At 34.0% G+C, this 17,270-nt stretch overlaps 1 protein-coding gene across 7 annotated transcripts in view; it reads right to left on the reverse strand.

The window, feature by feature from the left end:
- Positions 1 to 17,270, reverse strand: part of VPS13B (vacuolar protein sorting 13 homolog B) — a 513,325-nt gene that overhangs the window by 373,843 nt on the left and 122,212 nt on the right. For all 7 annotated transcript variants that reach the window (XR_006741555.1, XM_045581364.1, XM_036436747.2 and 4 more), the window contains 2 exons: positions 16,990 to 17,124; positions 16,057 to 16,230 (listed from right to left, as the gene is read on the reverse strand). Coding sequence is in view for 6 of the 7 variants with exons in the window: in XM_045581364.1 (XP_045437320.1) it covers positions 16,057 to 16,230; positions 16,990 to 17,124 (309 nt within the window). In the remaining variant the exon portion in view is untranslated. The remainder of the gene's footprint in view (positions 1 to 16,056; positions 16,231 to 16,989; positions 17,125 to 17,270) is intronic.

Consider the following 17,270-nt stretch of genomic DNA (forward strand, 5'->3'; position numbering starts at 1 on the left):
CAGCCACATGGTGTATTTCTCAATTTTACGTCCTTCTGTTTGATACTGTTATAATATGGAAATTTTGTTACAATAATAATTTTAATGTCATCTCCCTGAAGATTACTGTAATAAATAACAATAATATTAATAAATTCACTTGGTTTATGACATAAATGCTGAACTCTTTAAAGGGATGTTTTTATACAATGGACGAGCAACTCAAAGATGTTCATATTCAGTGCCTGATAATAATACAGTCACTTAATAGATTAAGAAACAATCAAAGTGAGATCAAGTGATTTATACAAAGCCTAGATTCCACAGTAGAGTTAGAATTCAAGAGTAACAACCTCAGCTGGGACCGGTTTGGCTCAGTGGATAGAGCGTCAACCTGCGGACTGAAAGGTCCCGGGTTCGATTCCGGGCAAAGGCATGTACCTTGGTTGAGGGCCATCCCCAGTGGGGGGTGTGCAGGAAGCAGCTGATGGATGATTCTCTCTCATCGATGTTTCTAACTCTCTATCCCTCTCTCTTCCTCTCTGTGAAAAATCAATAAAATATATATATATAAAAGAGTAACAACCTCAAAGTTAGAGATACATCTCTTCCTTTGTATAACATGTTCTATATCTCCCTATTTTCTAAAAATATTTTCTGAACTAGACATCAAAATAGCAGTAAAAAATTATAAGTAATTTGTTTTGTTCATAAGTAGTCATGACTCAATATTAACCAGTCTTTATTTTAGAAAAAACTTTTAAAATTTTGCACCCAAATGGACCTAATATGTAGGATTTATCCCAGAATGGAAATATGTGACTCTAACACACAACACATTTTAGACTTCATTTAAAGTAAAACTAATTTTTACTATTATATCTAAATTATTTTATATTTTTATTGATCTGATTGTATGTGATAAACTTCAGCAAAGTAAAATCATTTGGTTTATGTGTTTAATTTTATAAATTTTAAATATACAATATCTAAACATAACATTTTACGCTGAAAACTTCATAGGTTTGCTTACTTGAGAGGTTAAAATCATCAAAAGTACAAATGAAGCTGGTCAGTAATTAAATTGATCACATCTCCTGGAAGGCCAAAAACCTAACGGATGAAAACACAACTCAACATTTCCCAGCTGCTGAGAAGCAGAGGCTTTCAACATTTGGATGTATGCAGGCATCTTATTTTCCCAGGATTTCAAAGTCCACATGCGGGCTGCTGTTCAGCTATTATAAATGAGTAATTCAAGTAGGGCATGACTGCTTCTGGTATTAACTTGATAAAGATGTTTCACTCCAAATGCATCAACAGTTGTGTTAAGTCATCCCTTTCACAGGCTGACTGAGGATTACTTATGCTATGCTTTGTTAACAATGAATCCAATAATTTTTTAAAGAAAGGTTTATTAACTTACTGCATTTGTTTTTCTAAGGCTAAAAATTAAGTTCTACTTAATAATTAACTCCAATCTAAACAACATAAATTAAATACATTATAATGATTTCAATACTTATTTTTAAAAGTCTTAGAAAACAAAAGTAGAAATTACAGTGTTTCAATCACATTGTAAAATTAAAAATATATAAATATGACTTTCTGATAATAGTCATCAGAACATACTGAAATACTTTAGAAGGAAAACAGCCTTAATATAAATATATAATAAACACATTTTAACAAACTATACATTTAGAGAAATATGGACTTGAACTAATACTAATTACCCAACATTTAACACACACACACACAAAAAAGCCAACTGAAGGGATTTGCAATGCTTAAACAATGAAATTTTTCAGCTCATATGCATTTTTCTATAATTCCAGGTTTAAATATCAATCCTTCTTTGAGAAATTTTTTTCTAATATTACTCAATGCTCTTCTTCCATTCAAATCTTCCCCCTCTATTTTCAGATAGAAGTATTTTTCTCCCAATTGATTACACTGTTTGTTATGATTAAGCTTGTTTTTAGAATTAACTATATGTGTACACTCCTCAATGGTGCTCTGTATTGAATACCTTTTTGTATCAAGCTCTAGCAATCTCATGCATGCAGCTAGCAACCAATAAAAAAAATTAAGTAGAATTCAATGTATTAAATAATCAGTGACTTAAGGGGTGAATTTCTCCATAATCGTTGAATGGTTAAGAATATAAATTCTATAGTCAAACTGGGTGGTGGGCGGGGACGGGAGCAGGATGGGAAAGGTCAAAGATATCAACTGTAAAAAATAATAATAATAGAATGATACCTGGCACAAAGGAAGAGCTAGAAAAATATCATATTACAACAATTGCCTCTATTGCCCTGACTCAAACATGCTTCTTGTTCCCTTGTTCCTGGTCTCAATGAAAGGCACCCAACTGTACCCATCTCTCCAAACCAGAACACTGGGGGCTTGCCTACTGTGCCCTTTTCCTTAGCTCCATTATATTCAAATGACCGCCAACTCCTGTTGATTCCAGCACATTACAATAGCACAAACTTGTGTAATTCTCTGCATTAACATTATCTTTTTTTTCTCACTGTAAATTTTCCTGCTTCCTATTTTTTACCCTTATCCACACTGCTGCCTAAATTGGTTTCTAAAGCATAAATCTGATAGGAACTTTCTATTGTTTCCTTCCATATTCTGTCAAAAATCTTTAAAATTACTTTCAAGGCCTTTCAAAATCTGAAGGCACTTGCTGATCGCCATCAAGAATTCACCCTTACCATTCTCCCATTCCATACTAAACTACTGTTGCACAAAACTAATTTCGTTTCCACAATCCTGACCAGTAAATTTAGTTTCTACAATCCTGATCCATTGCTTCTCCTCTAGCTCATAATTAAGGTATCATCTTGGACATGACTGATTCCAGTACTCCTTTCCAGAACCCCAGAGCATGTGAACTCATGCTCTTTATTTTTCAGCAATATTTTAACTAACTTTTATCTGTTCACCTGTATGTCTTCTTCAATGAATTATAAGCTCATTAATAAGAAGTAAAAGGGTCTTGTTCATCTTTATATCCCAAGGTTCTGGCATGAAGTAAATATGTACCGAATGAATGAAGATAACTACCCTGTTACCTGAAAGGGGCCATTTATATGAATATACATTAAAAAAAAAAAAAAAAAAAAAAAAAGACAAGAAGAGTCAGTCTTATCTCTTTCCACTCATTTGCTGTTTGACTCTGATGTCAATATTTGGGCATCTGTGAAGTATTTACTTTATTCTTTCTTCTGAGTTAGAAAAGATCTTTAAAGTCTCTCCCCCATAAAACATATATATTCTTCTACACAAGATTAGGAATCATAAAAAGTCATACTTTAAAGACAACTGACAATTAATGATTTAACAATATAAGATGGATTTTAAAACAACTCTTACCCAATAACTGCTAGTTTAATGCTGCGTATTCTTCCTTCACTCTTCCCTCTGTTCAGTGGCTGACCATCACCTATCAGAGGGTTTTAGTCCATCACCTACTTTCTTACCCCAATGATTATCTGCTGAGCTCTGCCTATCTTTCATCAAGGATAACTCATTATTCCCGAAAATTTTATGCTCACATATGGAAATAAATCCTCTGTAAATTCTTGACTTTTCTTCTTCCTGTCCCTCTGTCAATTTCTATCCAGTCACCCCAAGAAAATGTTCTATTTCTCTACGTAAGTCCAGTAGTAACCCTAACTATAGCTAATAATTATAAGTAATTCTTGAATGGAGAAAAAAACAAACTATTTGGAAATGAGGGTTAAAAAACAAAAACAAGGAGCATTGTTATCAATGTCTATTGTCCTGGAAATGCCAATAAATATCTTTGTCTGTCTAAAAAAATATTTTTACTATTACATTCTCCTAAAGTCTACTTTTACCTGCAATAGATCAATTTTAGATATTACATTTGTTGATTATATTTATTCAATCAATATTGCATACATTTTTATTTTTACTCAATTAAATTATATTTATTCTTTGTTAAAATTATAGGGTATTTCACCTTCACTGTGAGTTTATCAAAACAAAAAATGGATTTATGAATTGGCCTGGATTTTCACCATGATGATTCTTTCTTCCTATGGAAAAAATGCATTCAAACATTCAGGGCTAACTTTCAAGTGAACACTTAAGTCAAAACTCATCAAAAGTTTTCTGTTTAATACTATCCCATATAGTTGACTAGTGAAAAAATAAAATGTCAACTATATTTTGAAAACATATCTATGATAATAAAAGTGCAATGGGCAAATCAACCAAACGACCTTCTGGATGTCCTTCCAGAGAACCTTCCGGACGAAGCCAAGGCGGAAGCTGCGGCTATGAGGGATCAAGCAGCCACCTACTGGAGGGATAGCGGATTGCAAAGTCCTACTCCAGCACGAATTTCGTGCATCAGGCCTCCAGTCTTAATTATAAATAGAAAACAAATTATTGAAAAGATAGTTATTTTTATCACTAGACTAAAACTATTTAAGGAGAAATGCAAATTATGCTATCTTGAAATCTAGTGTTTTATTTGGATATACACTAAGACTCCAAAAACATCTTTTAAAAGTCTGTAGCTTAAAGAGCAAATATGCTTTGAAAGTAAAATGTTATTTATTTTAAAGATATATAAGAATTACTGTGCAAAACTGCATAATTGTGAGCAAAGTAATCATTATAATCCACAAATAACTTGGTTTAAAATAGTAATGTGGAAAAAAATTTGTAATTTTTAAAAAATGTTTTTATTGATTTTGGAGAGAGAGGAAAGGAGGGGAAGAGAGAAAGATCAATCGGCGGCCTTCTGCACACCCCAGACTGGCATGGACCTGCAACCCTGGCATGCGCCCTGACCAGGAATCAAACCAGTGACCTTTCAGTGCATGAGACAAAGCCCAACCAACAGAGCTATACCAGCCAGGGCTGGAAAAAAAAATATTTAAAACATAATTATAATCCATAAATAACTTAAGTTAGAAATAGTATTTTGGAAAATAAATATTTTAAAATACTGTTTATATTTGCAGAAAATATCAAATGCCATAGAAGTTAGATCCAGAGACATAGAATCATAGAACAGTCTGACAAATCTAGGAGGGAAGGGGTGGAGGGAAGTGATTAACCAAATAAGTTATATGCATATATGCATAAGCCATGGACACAGACAATAGTGTGATCGGCCAGCGACGTGGGGGGGGGGGGAAGAGGGGGAGGAGGGAGGCTGGGGAGACAGGGTGGAGGGGGGACAATGGAGAGAAATAAGGGGACATCTGTAATACTTTCAACAATAAAGATAAAAATTTTAAATACCATAAAAGAGAATATTAATGAAAAATACCTCATAATCCCATCAAACATTGATAATTACTGTTAAAAAGTATTTTTTGTATATAATACAGAAATATAGATGTTAACATATTTACATCCATATGTTGAAAAATATGCTTAAAAACTACATAACTTTATACATGTAGGTTTATTAAATTTTTTACACAAGCTTTTAATAGAAACATTTTCCTATTTTCTGTTGGCTCGATTCAAAGAAGTTCTATGGATAGTCTCTAATTTATTTTATACTTTGCCAAATACTGGACAACAAAGATGATTTGTCATTATTATAAATGAGCTGATGTGAAGACCCTTGCATTTTAAATACTAGTCTTTAAATGCATCTTGGATTACTCCCTTAGGATATAGTCTTAGAAGTGATATAATAAAAGATAATCATAAGGTCCTTATTGAATTTTGTTAATATGACTTCTAATGAGTTCTACCAATGCATAACCCTATCAGACTTCTATGAAAGTGCTTATCTCATAAATTTCTCACATTTCAGTTTAATAATTCTTAAATATCAATTTCGCAGGTACAAATTATTCCTTTTTATTGTTTTAATATTCATTTCTTTTACTTGATTAAATTTTTTTTCATGTGTTTTTAATATTTGCATCTTACTTTGCCTCTTTTGGCCATTTTCCTGTGATATATTTCCATTTTTGTTTTTGTTGTTATTTATCTATAACTGAGCTCTGCACAATTTTGTCTACTACAATATATTCTTGCAAATACTTTCACTGTATTACAGAATTCAATGTTTTAAGTAGAATGAAATCAGATAAGATACAATTTTTACATTATATTGATAAGAAAGGCTACTAATTTAGATAGCACTATATAATGTACTTAATTCTAATAAAAAGATACAGTGAAATAAAAATGTCATAACCAAGATAATGTTACTTCTGTAAATGTTTGGGAATTCCTCTTTCTTGTGTGCATATACAAACACGCATTCTCTCTCAATATCTAAAGCAGTGCCACAGAGTAGGTACTCAAATATCTGTTGTATAAATACTTTTCCCGGGAAAGCATTTCAATAAATTAGAATACATTATTTACCTAAACCAGAACATTTTATTTATTTACTTCACTAACAAGAATAAAACAAATATATAAAACCTCTTTTTGGAAAGCTGTACACATTGACTACAACACCCAGCCAAAGGGAACTCAATATGACATGCTTTCAAAAGTTAAACTCAAGTTACAGTCTACAGAATTAGCCCACAATTATTTAACAATCAATACCTCCTCTGAACATGAGGAAACTGTTACTTCATCACTGCCCTCTGCCGGTGGCATTATTTCCGTTTAATTTTCCCTCCAGGTACTGAATCTTTGCCTCACAATTACTTCTGACCTACCTCTATATTTAAACCACCCACACTAAAAATAGCCTGGCCATCTGGAATTCAGTAAGCCTTGTAGAGAAAAAATGTGCTTCAATGAAAAGATCTGCATTGTTTAGAGTATACCCTTCCAGGTTATCTGAGTCTGGTTCTGTGGACTCTGCACCTTTCGCTGTCTTTGAGCTTTCTTACATCTGTAAATTGTAGGTAACGGATAGCTATGCAAAATTATTCTTAACTATAAAAGCAAATAAACTGTGTCAAGTAGAAGCTAAATCGACCTCTCTTCCCCACTGTAGAAGCAGCTAGTATTCTACCCATTTTCAAATTTGTCACAGTATCACTAATCTATAAATGTCTCTTTTTATTAGATTCTCCTTTGATCTAGTTTTAACATCTGTCTGGTTCTCTTGTTGAAAATGATTTTTAAAATCTTTAACATTTGTTCATTTTATTTTGGACAGTCATGATTGTCTGAAAGTCGTGATTTTACTTTTTTTTAAAATCATCCTTTAACAGATTAAATTGGACTACATTTTTGTCCTACAGAACGATTTAGAAATGAAATGATGTGGGCCTATAGACATAGGGCTATGCCCAAATGGCAAAAACCATTTCCTTTGATCCTACATCCCAAATACCTATCATGTACTTGTCATGATCCCTAACCTTAGAAACTCCTAGTTTCACGAGGAAGAAATCCTATAAGTAGTTATGACTGCTTGCCATGTGATATGGTCAAAGTGCTATGATAATGCTAGAAGGGAGTGAATGAGTGGGAGAGGAAGGGGAGAAGTAAGGGCAAAAGCCTGAAGAAGGTAAAAATAAACAAAACAAAAACACTCAGAAAATTGCTCAAAATCTCACACGTTAACCGACAACTGGCCCACATCATATATTTACAAAACAACGCAATAACCTAAGAATATACTGAGTATACTGTACTGACTTAAAGGGACGTCAAAACTATCTGTGGAATCAAGTTTCTTCCAGAGAGATGGGACAGCTAGGGGAAGAGGCAGGTAGCAAATGCTAATGTGAATATCAATCCTAAGTGTTTTTGCAAAACTACTCCTATTGGTTCACTGAGGCTTCGTACCCCCCTTTCAGCCAATACGACAGCTACATAGAGAAAAGTTCAAAATCTTGAAAGGAAGTGCAAAAATAAAACTTACCTAAAGGTATGTCCATTTCTAAAATAATCTTAAATAGTTATGATTTTTTGGTCCATATATAAACATACAAAACATTACACATTTTATAGTTCATTCACTTTAAGCCCATTATAATCTGAAATACGTCTTGTATAGTAATTTACTATTTACAAATGAAGGTACTACATATTTACTTTGGATGTTTCCTTTTACTATACAAGCAGTAAAAAAATGCAAAAATTCTGACCTTGTGCTATAAAAGAAAATATCTGGTCACCCACCCACAAGGCTCAAGGGGTTTGTCACACTGGCTTCCTTCCAGAATGTGGGCCTTTTCAAAGGAGCAAGAAAGCAATTTCCTGTTGCTTTGGAGTCTGTCCTGACTCCTAGCATCATGGCGTCCAGGAGACATTTCGAGCTGGAAAGAGATTAGATTCTTCTACTAAGTAACGGATTTGCTGCTCCTATGTCAGAACTGCATACCCATAGGCTTAGAGAGTTTACTTGAAGAAAAAGTTAAAGTGCATAGGGATTAGGTAGATGCAGAGAAAAAGATAAGAAAAAAGCCCTAAATTGTGAATGAAAGTTAATTAATATATAGTACTATATTGTAAAGAGTAATTAATACTTCATGCTTACCTTATGTTTTACAACTTACAATGTACTTGAGAATATAGTTTAATTTAACCTACAGAATAATCCTAGCAACCAGATAAGAATATCCTACTTTTACAGATGAGAAACACCACTCATTGAGGTGACTTGCTCAAAGTAATATAGTTTACAATGGATGAATTCGAACTTAGAATATAAGCCTTTTTATAATTCATTCATTCATTCATTCAGCCTTAATGTTTATATGCCTATCTCCTCAATATATTAGAAGTTTCTCTATAGCAGAGACTTCCATACATCCTTATATTTCTGCATACAGAAAACTTGCTATAAACAGTTGTTGCATAAACAAACCAATGAATGATTATAGTAAAAAAAAAAAAGAAGAAACAAAGAAAGAAAATGGCAAAGAAATACTAAAATATATTCCTTACTTCAGGGGTGGGAATATATTTTTTCTGGCAAGAGCCATTTGGGTATTTATAACAACATTCGTGGGCCATACAAAATTATCAACTTAAAAATTAGCCTGCTATATTTGGCCAAACATTTAATTAGCTCACGCCTTATGCATTGGCAGGGCCAGACCAAATGATTTCCCAAGCCTTATACAGCTCGCGGGCCTTATATATAGCCCGCGGGCCAGGTGTTCCCTATCCCTGCTTTACTTCAATAAAGATGAATTTGAGAATCAACATCAACACACAACATCATCATGGTTTGGGAGGAAAGAAAGTTTTAAATATATAGATGCTTTAATGTATACATAAACATATGTTTTCAATATATCTGTAAAATCTCTTAATTACTAGTCTAAGCAGAAATTTACATTTCTTGAACTTAAAAACATTGTACGGTGCAAAATATTTATTAAACTTCTTACAAACATAATTATCATCAAAATGTATTTTGAAAATAATTTACAAACCTTTCAGGGTATGTGTGTGTGTGTGTGTGTGTGTGTGTGTGTGTGTGTGTTTAAAAAGAAAAAAAAATTTTAATTGGCAGGATAAAAAATTATCTGTATACCAAGTGCAACATTGTCAAAAGGCTATGTTCTGGTTAACAATCATAATCCTATAGATATTGTTTACATTATGATTAAAAATCACTTTGCTCCTATATTCCCACAACCAGTTCGTATGGTAAAGAGATCAGTAAACTTACTTTTATGCGTAACATCTTTAACATTTGCTCCCTTTTCTGTGCTTGTGATTAAATGTAACATTTTGAAATCCCAAAGTTCTGAGAAAAACATAAATCCTTGTCTCACAGCTGCTGTTTGACTCTGGAAACACATGCATTTTCTTTTCAAGCATCCACCATCAAAACTCCCAAAGGGCTTGGGCTGGAGAACACCTGCACCTCTTCATTTAGTTTCAATAACAGAGCCTAAACTCCAAAATTACAAAAATAGACGCTCTGTTCAGCTGTAGTTACATTTTGCCCCTAATTCCCGTGAACAAAATGCTAGGAGCATGAAATCATTCAGGCAAGCTCTGTCATCAAGAGGATAAGATTTTTTGCACCAGAAGCCCAGTGGGAACACGATAGAAAACTGGCAACAATTACAGATAAAGTACATAGTAAAGTCCTCGGGGAGGAAAGAGGAAATGTAATAAGATAGATGGGTATAATTTTTACACATTTATGCCCAAACCACAAATGTGAATTGTCTTTAATTGCTACAATATATAAGCATTCTTACTCATGTGTCCTGTCAAAAATACTAAAAACATAACTTCAAGGCAATTCACTTAGTTCTACATTGTAAGGAGAATTTTTTGAACAAAAAAAAAATAAAAAGAAAAAAAAATATATATATATATATATTCTCCATAAATTAAAATTTACAATCTAAAATACTGTCTCCATTTAAAAAACTGCCAAACAATTCATATTCTATCCAACCAATTCTGAATGGTGAAATATGAGCAAATATATTTACTGGTATGTTTTAATCAAGAGAAGTTCATTTAATTATGAATTTGTAGAGACTAGAATTGTAATAGTGACTTTCCTTTCAATAACAATGATCAAAAGTTGCCTATATTCAATCAGTAAAAATTGTTAATAATTTTTAGTAGGCCAATCTACTAAAGTTAAAAATTTTATTTTTAAAACTGGTTACATGGGAAATAGAAAGATTGGCTTAAACTGTATTATATTTAAACTAGAGGCCAGTGCACAAAATCATGCACAGGTGGGGTCCTGCCAACCAGCCCCCTGGTCAAACTCCCAGTCAAGGGGGAAATTTGCATATTAGCCTTTTTATTATATAGGATGACATTCTAAGAGGAACACTTGTTTTCCATTGTTTTATAATAATATAATCATCACATAATTCTATTTTTTTTTAATCTTAGAAAGACATATTTTGGTTTCTATATGTTAACCGAGCAGGACTATAAATACGTCAAACGTAAACAATATCGGGAACGGGTAGGACGTATGAATACGTCCTTGAAATATATGTTGTGCCCCGAGAGGGATGGTATACATTTTTTGTAATCTTTTTTTTTAATATTTTATTAATTTTTTACAGAGAGGAAGGAAAGGGGAGGGATAGAGAGTTAGAAATATCTATGAGATGAGAGAGAAACATCGATCAGCTGCACACCCCCCACTGGGGATGTGCTGGCAACCAAGGTACATGCCCTTGACCAGAATCGAACCCGGGACCTTTAGGTATGAAGGCCGACGCTCTATCCACTGAGCCAAACCGGTTTCAGCTATTTTTTGTAATCTTTATCATTGTTTGTAAAATTTATAATTTTTTAATTCGACGTGTCCATTTTTTTTTTGTCGGTATTCTTTCTATTTTTTTTTTTTTTGTAATTTTGTATTTTCCTTTGTGCTTTATATATATAAATAAACGAAAATATATATATATTTATTTTCATTAAGTATAAATAAATAAAATAATATGAAATTACGTCCTCCAGGCGTGACGTACTGACACGTCCTAGTGAAAGAGTACAGGCCTGTTACAGGTTGCATCATTAAAAAGGGAACTCCCCGGTTAACGGGTTAAAAGCAAAAAAAAGTGTTCATCTCATTGTTCTTATACAAGCAACTTGTATAAGACAAAAACATACTTTAAAAGCTATCTTTTTATTAATAGTGGACCAAAATCAATTAGATAAAATTTCATAAGTGTAAAATTCTTCATTCAAATTCATAAAATAATATAGACCTATACAATATGGAAAACTGTCCTTAGAGTAGTTTATGTGGTGGAAAACTCTGGCTTCCAGTGACACATAAATTCAAGACAAATAGTAGTGCAGAACAACGGGTATTAGAACTTTCACTCACAAGATATGCAAAAACATGAAAAGACTTACAGAGAGTTGTCTCAGTACCTGAAAGCCAAAAGAAACTAAGGTTGCAACAGAAAGGGTATGGTCATATGATAAACGCCAAAGACTAACAAGGATGAGAAAAGGAAATAAAGTTAAGAAAAATAAGATAATAATGGATGTTGTAGGGTATATTTAGGGCTGATCAATTATTTCGTGTCACTTTTAGGACTAAAACCAGACTGAAAAAATATCAGTTACAGTCCAATGAATAGAGGATACAAAAGAATATGAAATATTGATCCCTAGATACTGGTAGGTATTCTCTCCAATGATAGAAATACACAGAAAAAGTAAAAAGTGTTATTGTCATAATTAACTAGTTAATATTAATAATAGAAGAGAGCAAAGGGAGGGACACACATTATAAGCAGGGTCATCCGTGCAGCTTCATACTCCCCAGGGAACCCCTAGTTCATGCCCTGCAGATCACTGGGGGAAGAGGTCAAACCAAAGGGGAGATGGGCGCATGCACAGTAAAGTAGAGATGATACAGGAAGGCACGTCCCTATCAGTCTAGCCTGGGGATCAATGGACTGACTAGAAGGGTGGAGCCATTGCAAGCACGTGAAACCTTGGAAGGTTAAGAGGCCCAGACAAAGAATTCCCGTGCGCCTTGTTCCCTTTTCTCTCTTGCTCCGTGACCTGCACTCACCAGAGCACTTTCCTCCACAGCCATGTGGCTTTAAGCAATCAAGTGGCCCATGGCCATGGCGACCCCACACGCAATGGACTGCAGCTGGGAACACAAGCTGGGCTAGCCAGATGCTGGACTGGACTCTAATATGGAACAGAAATTCTGGGCAATGGCCTTAATTCTGCTGAAGACAAGATTGGACTTCTTCCATAGTGAGATGGATGGAGATGGGACGCTGGAGGGAAACTCCTTAATTTTAAATCATCAATAAAGCTTTCCACAAAACCCTATCGTCCCATGGGGACCTCAGGAAATCCTTTTCTTCTTGGCACTCTAAGAATTTCACTTCCACTGATAACAAAGGGAGGAAGAAACATAGGGACAGAAAAAGGAAGGAGATTACAGTGTATTAAGAACATACTATTTATCTGTCAATACATTCGTTCATTCAACAAATGACCTCTCAAGCATTCCCTATGTGCCAAGTAATGTCTAGGCCCTGGAGATAATGACTTACTCTGCCCTCACAGGACTCACTGTCAAATGATGAAGACAGACAGCATTCAAATCACACAGCTATATATATACACTATCATTAAGTGTTAGGAAAGTACAGTGAACTATGAAAATGATGTATTATAACAGAGGCACTTAATCAAATTTGTTGCTGGGGAGAGGAGAAAGGCAGCATTAGTGAAGGTTTCCTTGAAGAAGTAGTCCTAGAGCTAGCATCTTAAGTCTGAGCTGGATTTAAACAGGAGTAAAAGGAAAGAGTAAGGAGAGTTGTGAAAATCCCAGACAGGGAAAACAGCATATGCAAAAGCATAGTCACCATTGAGAAACTAAAACAAGGCCAAGCTATCTGAAGCACTTGGAAAAAGGAAGACATATAAAGAGGATTCAACGCTGACTTGGAAATTAAAATGGATGACTTCTAACTTCCTTTCTCTGAGTTTACAGGACGTTGTAATCATTTTATATTCCTAAATAGCAGACACCCCAAAATTTATCTATACATTAACTAGAGGCCTGGTGCACAAAATTCATGCATTGTGGGGAGGCGGGTCCCTCAGCCCGGCTTGCAACTTCTCACAGTCCAGGACCCCTGGCTCCTTGCCACCTGCCTGCTTGCTGCGCTTTACCTCTTGGCTCACTGCTCCTTCTGCTCCTTAGCACTCACTGCTCCCACCACGGCTGCTACATTCGCCAGCTGTGAGCCTGGCTTCTGGCTAAGCAGCGCTCTCTCCGCTTGGAAGCGCACTGACCACCAGGGGGCAGTTCCTATGCTGAGCATCTGCCTCCGGGTAGTCAGTGCGAGTCATAGTGACCAGTTACATTCATTTTCAGGTTCAAGATCAGAGTTTGACAGGGTAGATACTTGGATAATTTCTAGGCCTCTATTAACTCCTCTGTAAGACACAAACTATTGTACATATTACTAAACATTAATGTTGAAGACTAGGTAAATTCCTCAAAAGCAAAAAAATAAAAAAGTAAAACTTTACCCTAGAAATATCACAGGTAGAATTTTTTATAATAGTTTATTTTTAGGCCTATATAATAGATTAGAAATGCAACATTTTGGTGATTCCAGAAATGAATTTAAATTACAAAGAATATGAATATTGTTATGAGAAATATCAGGTTATTATTTAAATAAGTTTGACACATTGATTCATTCTAACTGTATTTGGCAAAACAACAAACAGAGTCCCTCTCCAACTTAAGCATATGTGGTAGATATAAACAAGCTTACTCCCTTCTTAGATATCAAAATTCTAATCATATGCTCTGGTCATTTCAGTAACATTTCAATGATTTGATGATTTGAAAACAAGACTTATCAAAAATCACTATATAATTACATAAAGAAGTTTACCAGATAGCATAGTTAAGGAACACTATTAAACAGACATGAACAAACTGTGATGTTTATTTAACCACCAATCTCTTCTCTTAAAACAGGGGCTAGCTAACCCACACAGGCTAAATTTGCCCCCCCCCCCTCCAGTTGTTTTTAATATATATATATATATATATATATATATATATTTTAATCCTCACCTGAGGATGTGTTTTTATTGGTGAGAGAGAGAGAGAGACAGACTGACAGACAGACAGACAGACAGACAGACAGACATCAGTTGCCTTACACATTAGCCCTGACCAGGGATCCAACCTGCAATCTTTTGGTCCATGGGACAATGCTCCAACCAACTGAGCCACCTGGCCAATGCCCTGTCCAGTTTTGGGGAATTAAAGTTTTATTAGAATACAGTCACACCCATTTATTAACATACTGTCTATGGCTACTTTTTACTGTAACATCGAAACTAAATTGCTAAGATAGGTTATGGTCCACAAAGCCTAATAGTCTTTTGACCCTTTATTAAAATGTTTTCCAAACCCTGTCTTTAAAAAAATTGATAAAACCTTACCCATAACCACATTCTTAGCTGGGCCTGGCCTCATCCACACATTTTTTCCTTAGGATTCTACACCCATTCTCATCAGGCAGGTAAATTCTTTTTGAGTCATTAGCAGCCTGTGGACAGTGGGTCCTCAGACTTACCTTTCAAATACCATGTCCAGTTTCTAATGTGGATGCCATTCAGCTGCAAATGCTACTGTAACAAAATTCACCATACAAATGTTTTCTGTATCGCTGTGTATATGCACTTGTGCAACACTCTGAATATTTGAATATCCATTTAGTCTCTGTCTAGTCAGTTAATTACAAATCTTTTCATGGTTTCTACCTTGAGCTTAGTACAGTCATGTTTAACATATTTCCTGTAAGTTGTAATACCTGTTAATGTTAACAGAACTTTACTCTTAGGCAACTATTCTAAACCACTTCCTCCCTTGGCCAATTAATTCTAAAGAAAAATTTCAGATCCCCTCTCCTTTTAAAAAATCTGAATATACCTATCTCATTTCTTGCCTCATTGAAGTACCACGTTGGCTTTATTAATCACATACAGCTGATATTGGTCTCAACTAACCATATCTTTTTTTCTGCAGTTTTTGTTGACCTTTCTTACATCTCCTCTCTACACAAAAGTTGTGGCTCTGCTCTTATGTTGAATAAAATGAAGTAGATTACAGGCAAAGTGCTTCTAGAGAAGAATATAACTCAAGATCTTGACCTCTGAGTTTTTTTCTTGGTTCCACCATCAACATCTTTCCTTTTTGCAAACCTACAGAAATCCCAAACACCTCATTTTAATATGGCAAACTGTGGGTAACAGAGTACTACTAACCCATGAAAAGTGTTTTCTCTTTCCAGTGTTTTATATTTCTTTTACTCTTTTCCACCTATTTACTTGGTATATTTTAAAACTCAGTTGGATTTAGTAGTATGAATTCTAAGATTGCTATACATACAGCGGAAATCTCTCTCATATAAAATAAAATCATTATTGCTTATACACATTATCAATCAAAGATGATATAAAAATACTTCATTTGTATTTTTAAAGAGCACAACTGCAGAGAGTACAATGGACACAAAATGTTTAAGTCTAATTTTTTTGTTTGTTTAAGTCTAATTTTTAAAATTTTAAAAGCCTTACTAAAAGAAAAAAAAAAAAAGGGGCAAACTAAAAGAATAAAGGTAAGTTTGTACTCACCAGAGTTGTGGCAGTAGTCCATGTACTGGGGAACTTGCACTGTGAAGGCTACCAAATCTGGAGCTAAGAGAGATTCTGGCTTCCTACTCTCATTGAGCCACTTGCTGCTATGAAGGTCTTTAGTGTCAGAAGGACCTTGAAGCAATGGAATCAATTTCTCTTTTCCACTCTCACCTGAATAGATTAATGAAAAAAACATCTTATAAAATAAAATATAGGAGCAGCTTGAGGATGCTTATCTTAAAATATACTAACGTTATAACATTTCAACTACATTTGATCATTTTAGGTGTATATGTAGTTATATTAAAAATTATAAAATTAAAAGCATCTTTAATTCTTTAAAAAATACACTTTCATAATTAGCTAATCAGTGTAAAACATGTCTAGAAAAGCTTATAAAAGAAAACAACTTGAATATACAATGCTTCAAATGTTCAATGGAATCTGTACCTTATCTTTAATTTACCTACAAACTTGGCTTGTACTGAAAAAAATTAAATGACAAATAATTTAAGGGAAATATTATGAAATTAAGTCCCGGAAAAAAAAAGAAGTCAATTACAACCTTAAATTGGAAAACAACTGGATTTTCTACTTAATTTTATTATACTAACAACATTTAATTTAATTTTAATGTCATATATATCTGTACCTACTATTTTTCCCAAAAGTATAAGAATAAACTTTCCTTTAATGTTTCTCCCTTATAACCATTCTTAAAACGTTTTCCTTAAATAAAACTTAATTTAAGTTAACAAGTATCATCCTGGCACAATTAATAAAAAATTTTAAGTAAAATAAAAAAAAATGTAAAACCTCTGATTCATAGGAACAATGAGTAAATTCTTGTTTCAGTAACGCTCCTTGTAAAATGTAAGGCCAATTCTCCTATACAGGCAATAAAGTTTTACACGGTCCAGCTGCACATACCTGGGGCTTTGGCACAAATTTTTATTGATCCCACAGTCCCAGAGGCACATTTGACCAATGATGTGCTGCAGTACTTCAATTCAACATTCTGGATTGAGCCCTCAAGAGTTGGCAGGGGATTCTTAGATTTCACACCTAATAAAAGAAAACTGCAAATGTACTAGCCGATTGAATTTAAATATTTTTTATACTCCTTCACTAAGGCATTTAAACTTAATTATACTTTAATTATCTACCTCAGATGTTCATACAGTATTTGCAGTAGGTTTCATAGTTTAGTG

Source organism: Pipistrellus kuhlii, unplaced genomic scaffold (genome assembly GCF_014108245.1).
Source record: "Pipistrellus kuhlii isolate mPipKuh1 unplaced genomic scaffold, mPipKuh1.p scaffold_m20_p_14, whole genome shotgun sequence".
In the NCBI taxonomy this organism is placed as follows: domain Eukaryota; kingdom Metazoa; phylum Chordata; class Mammalia; order Chiroptera; family Vespertilionidae; genus Pipistrellus; species Pipistrellus kuhlii.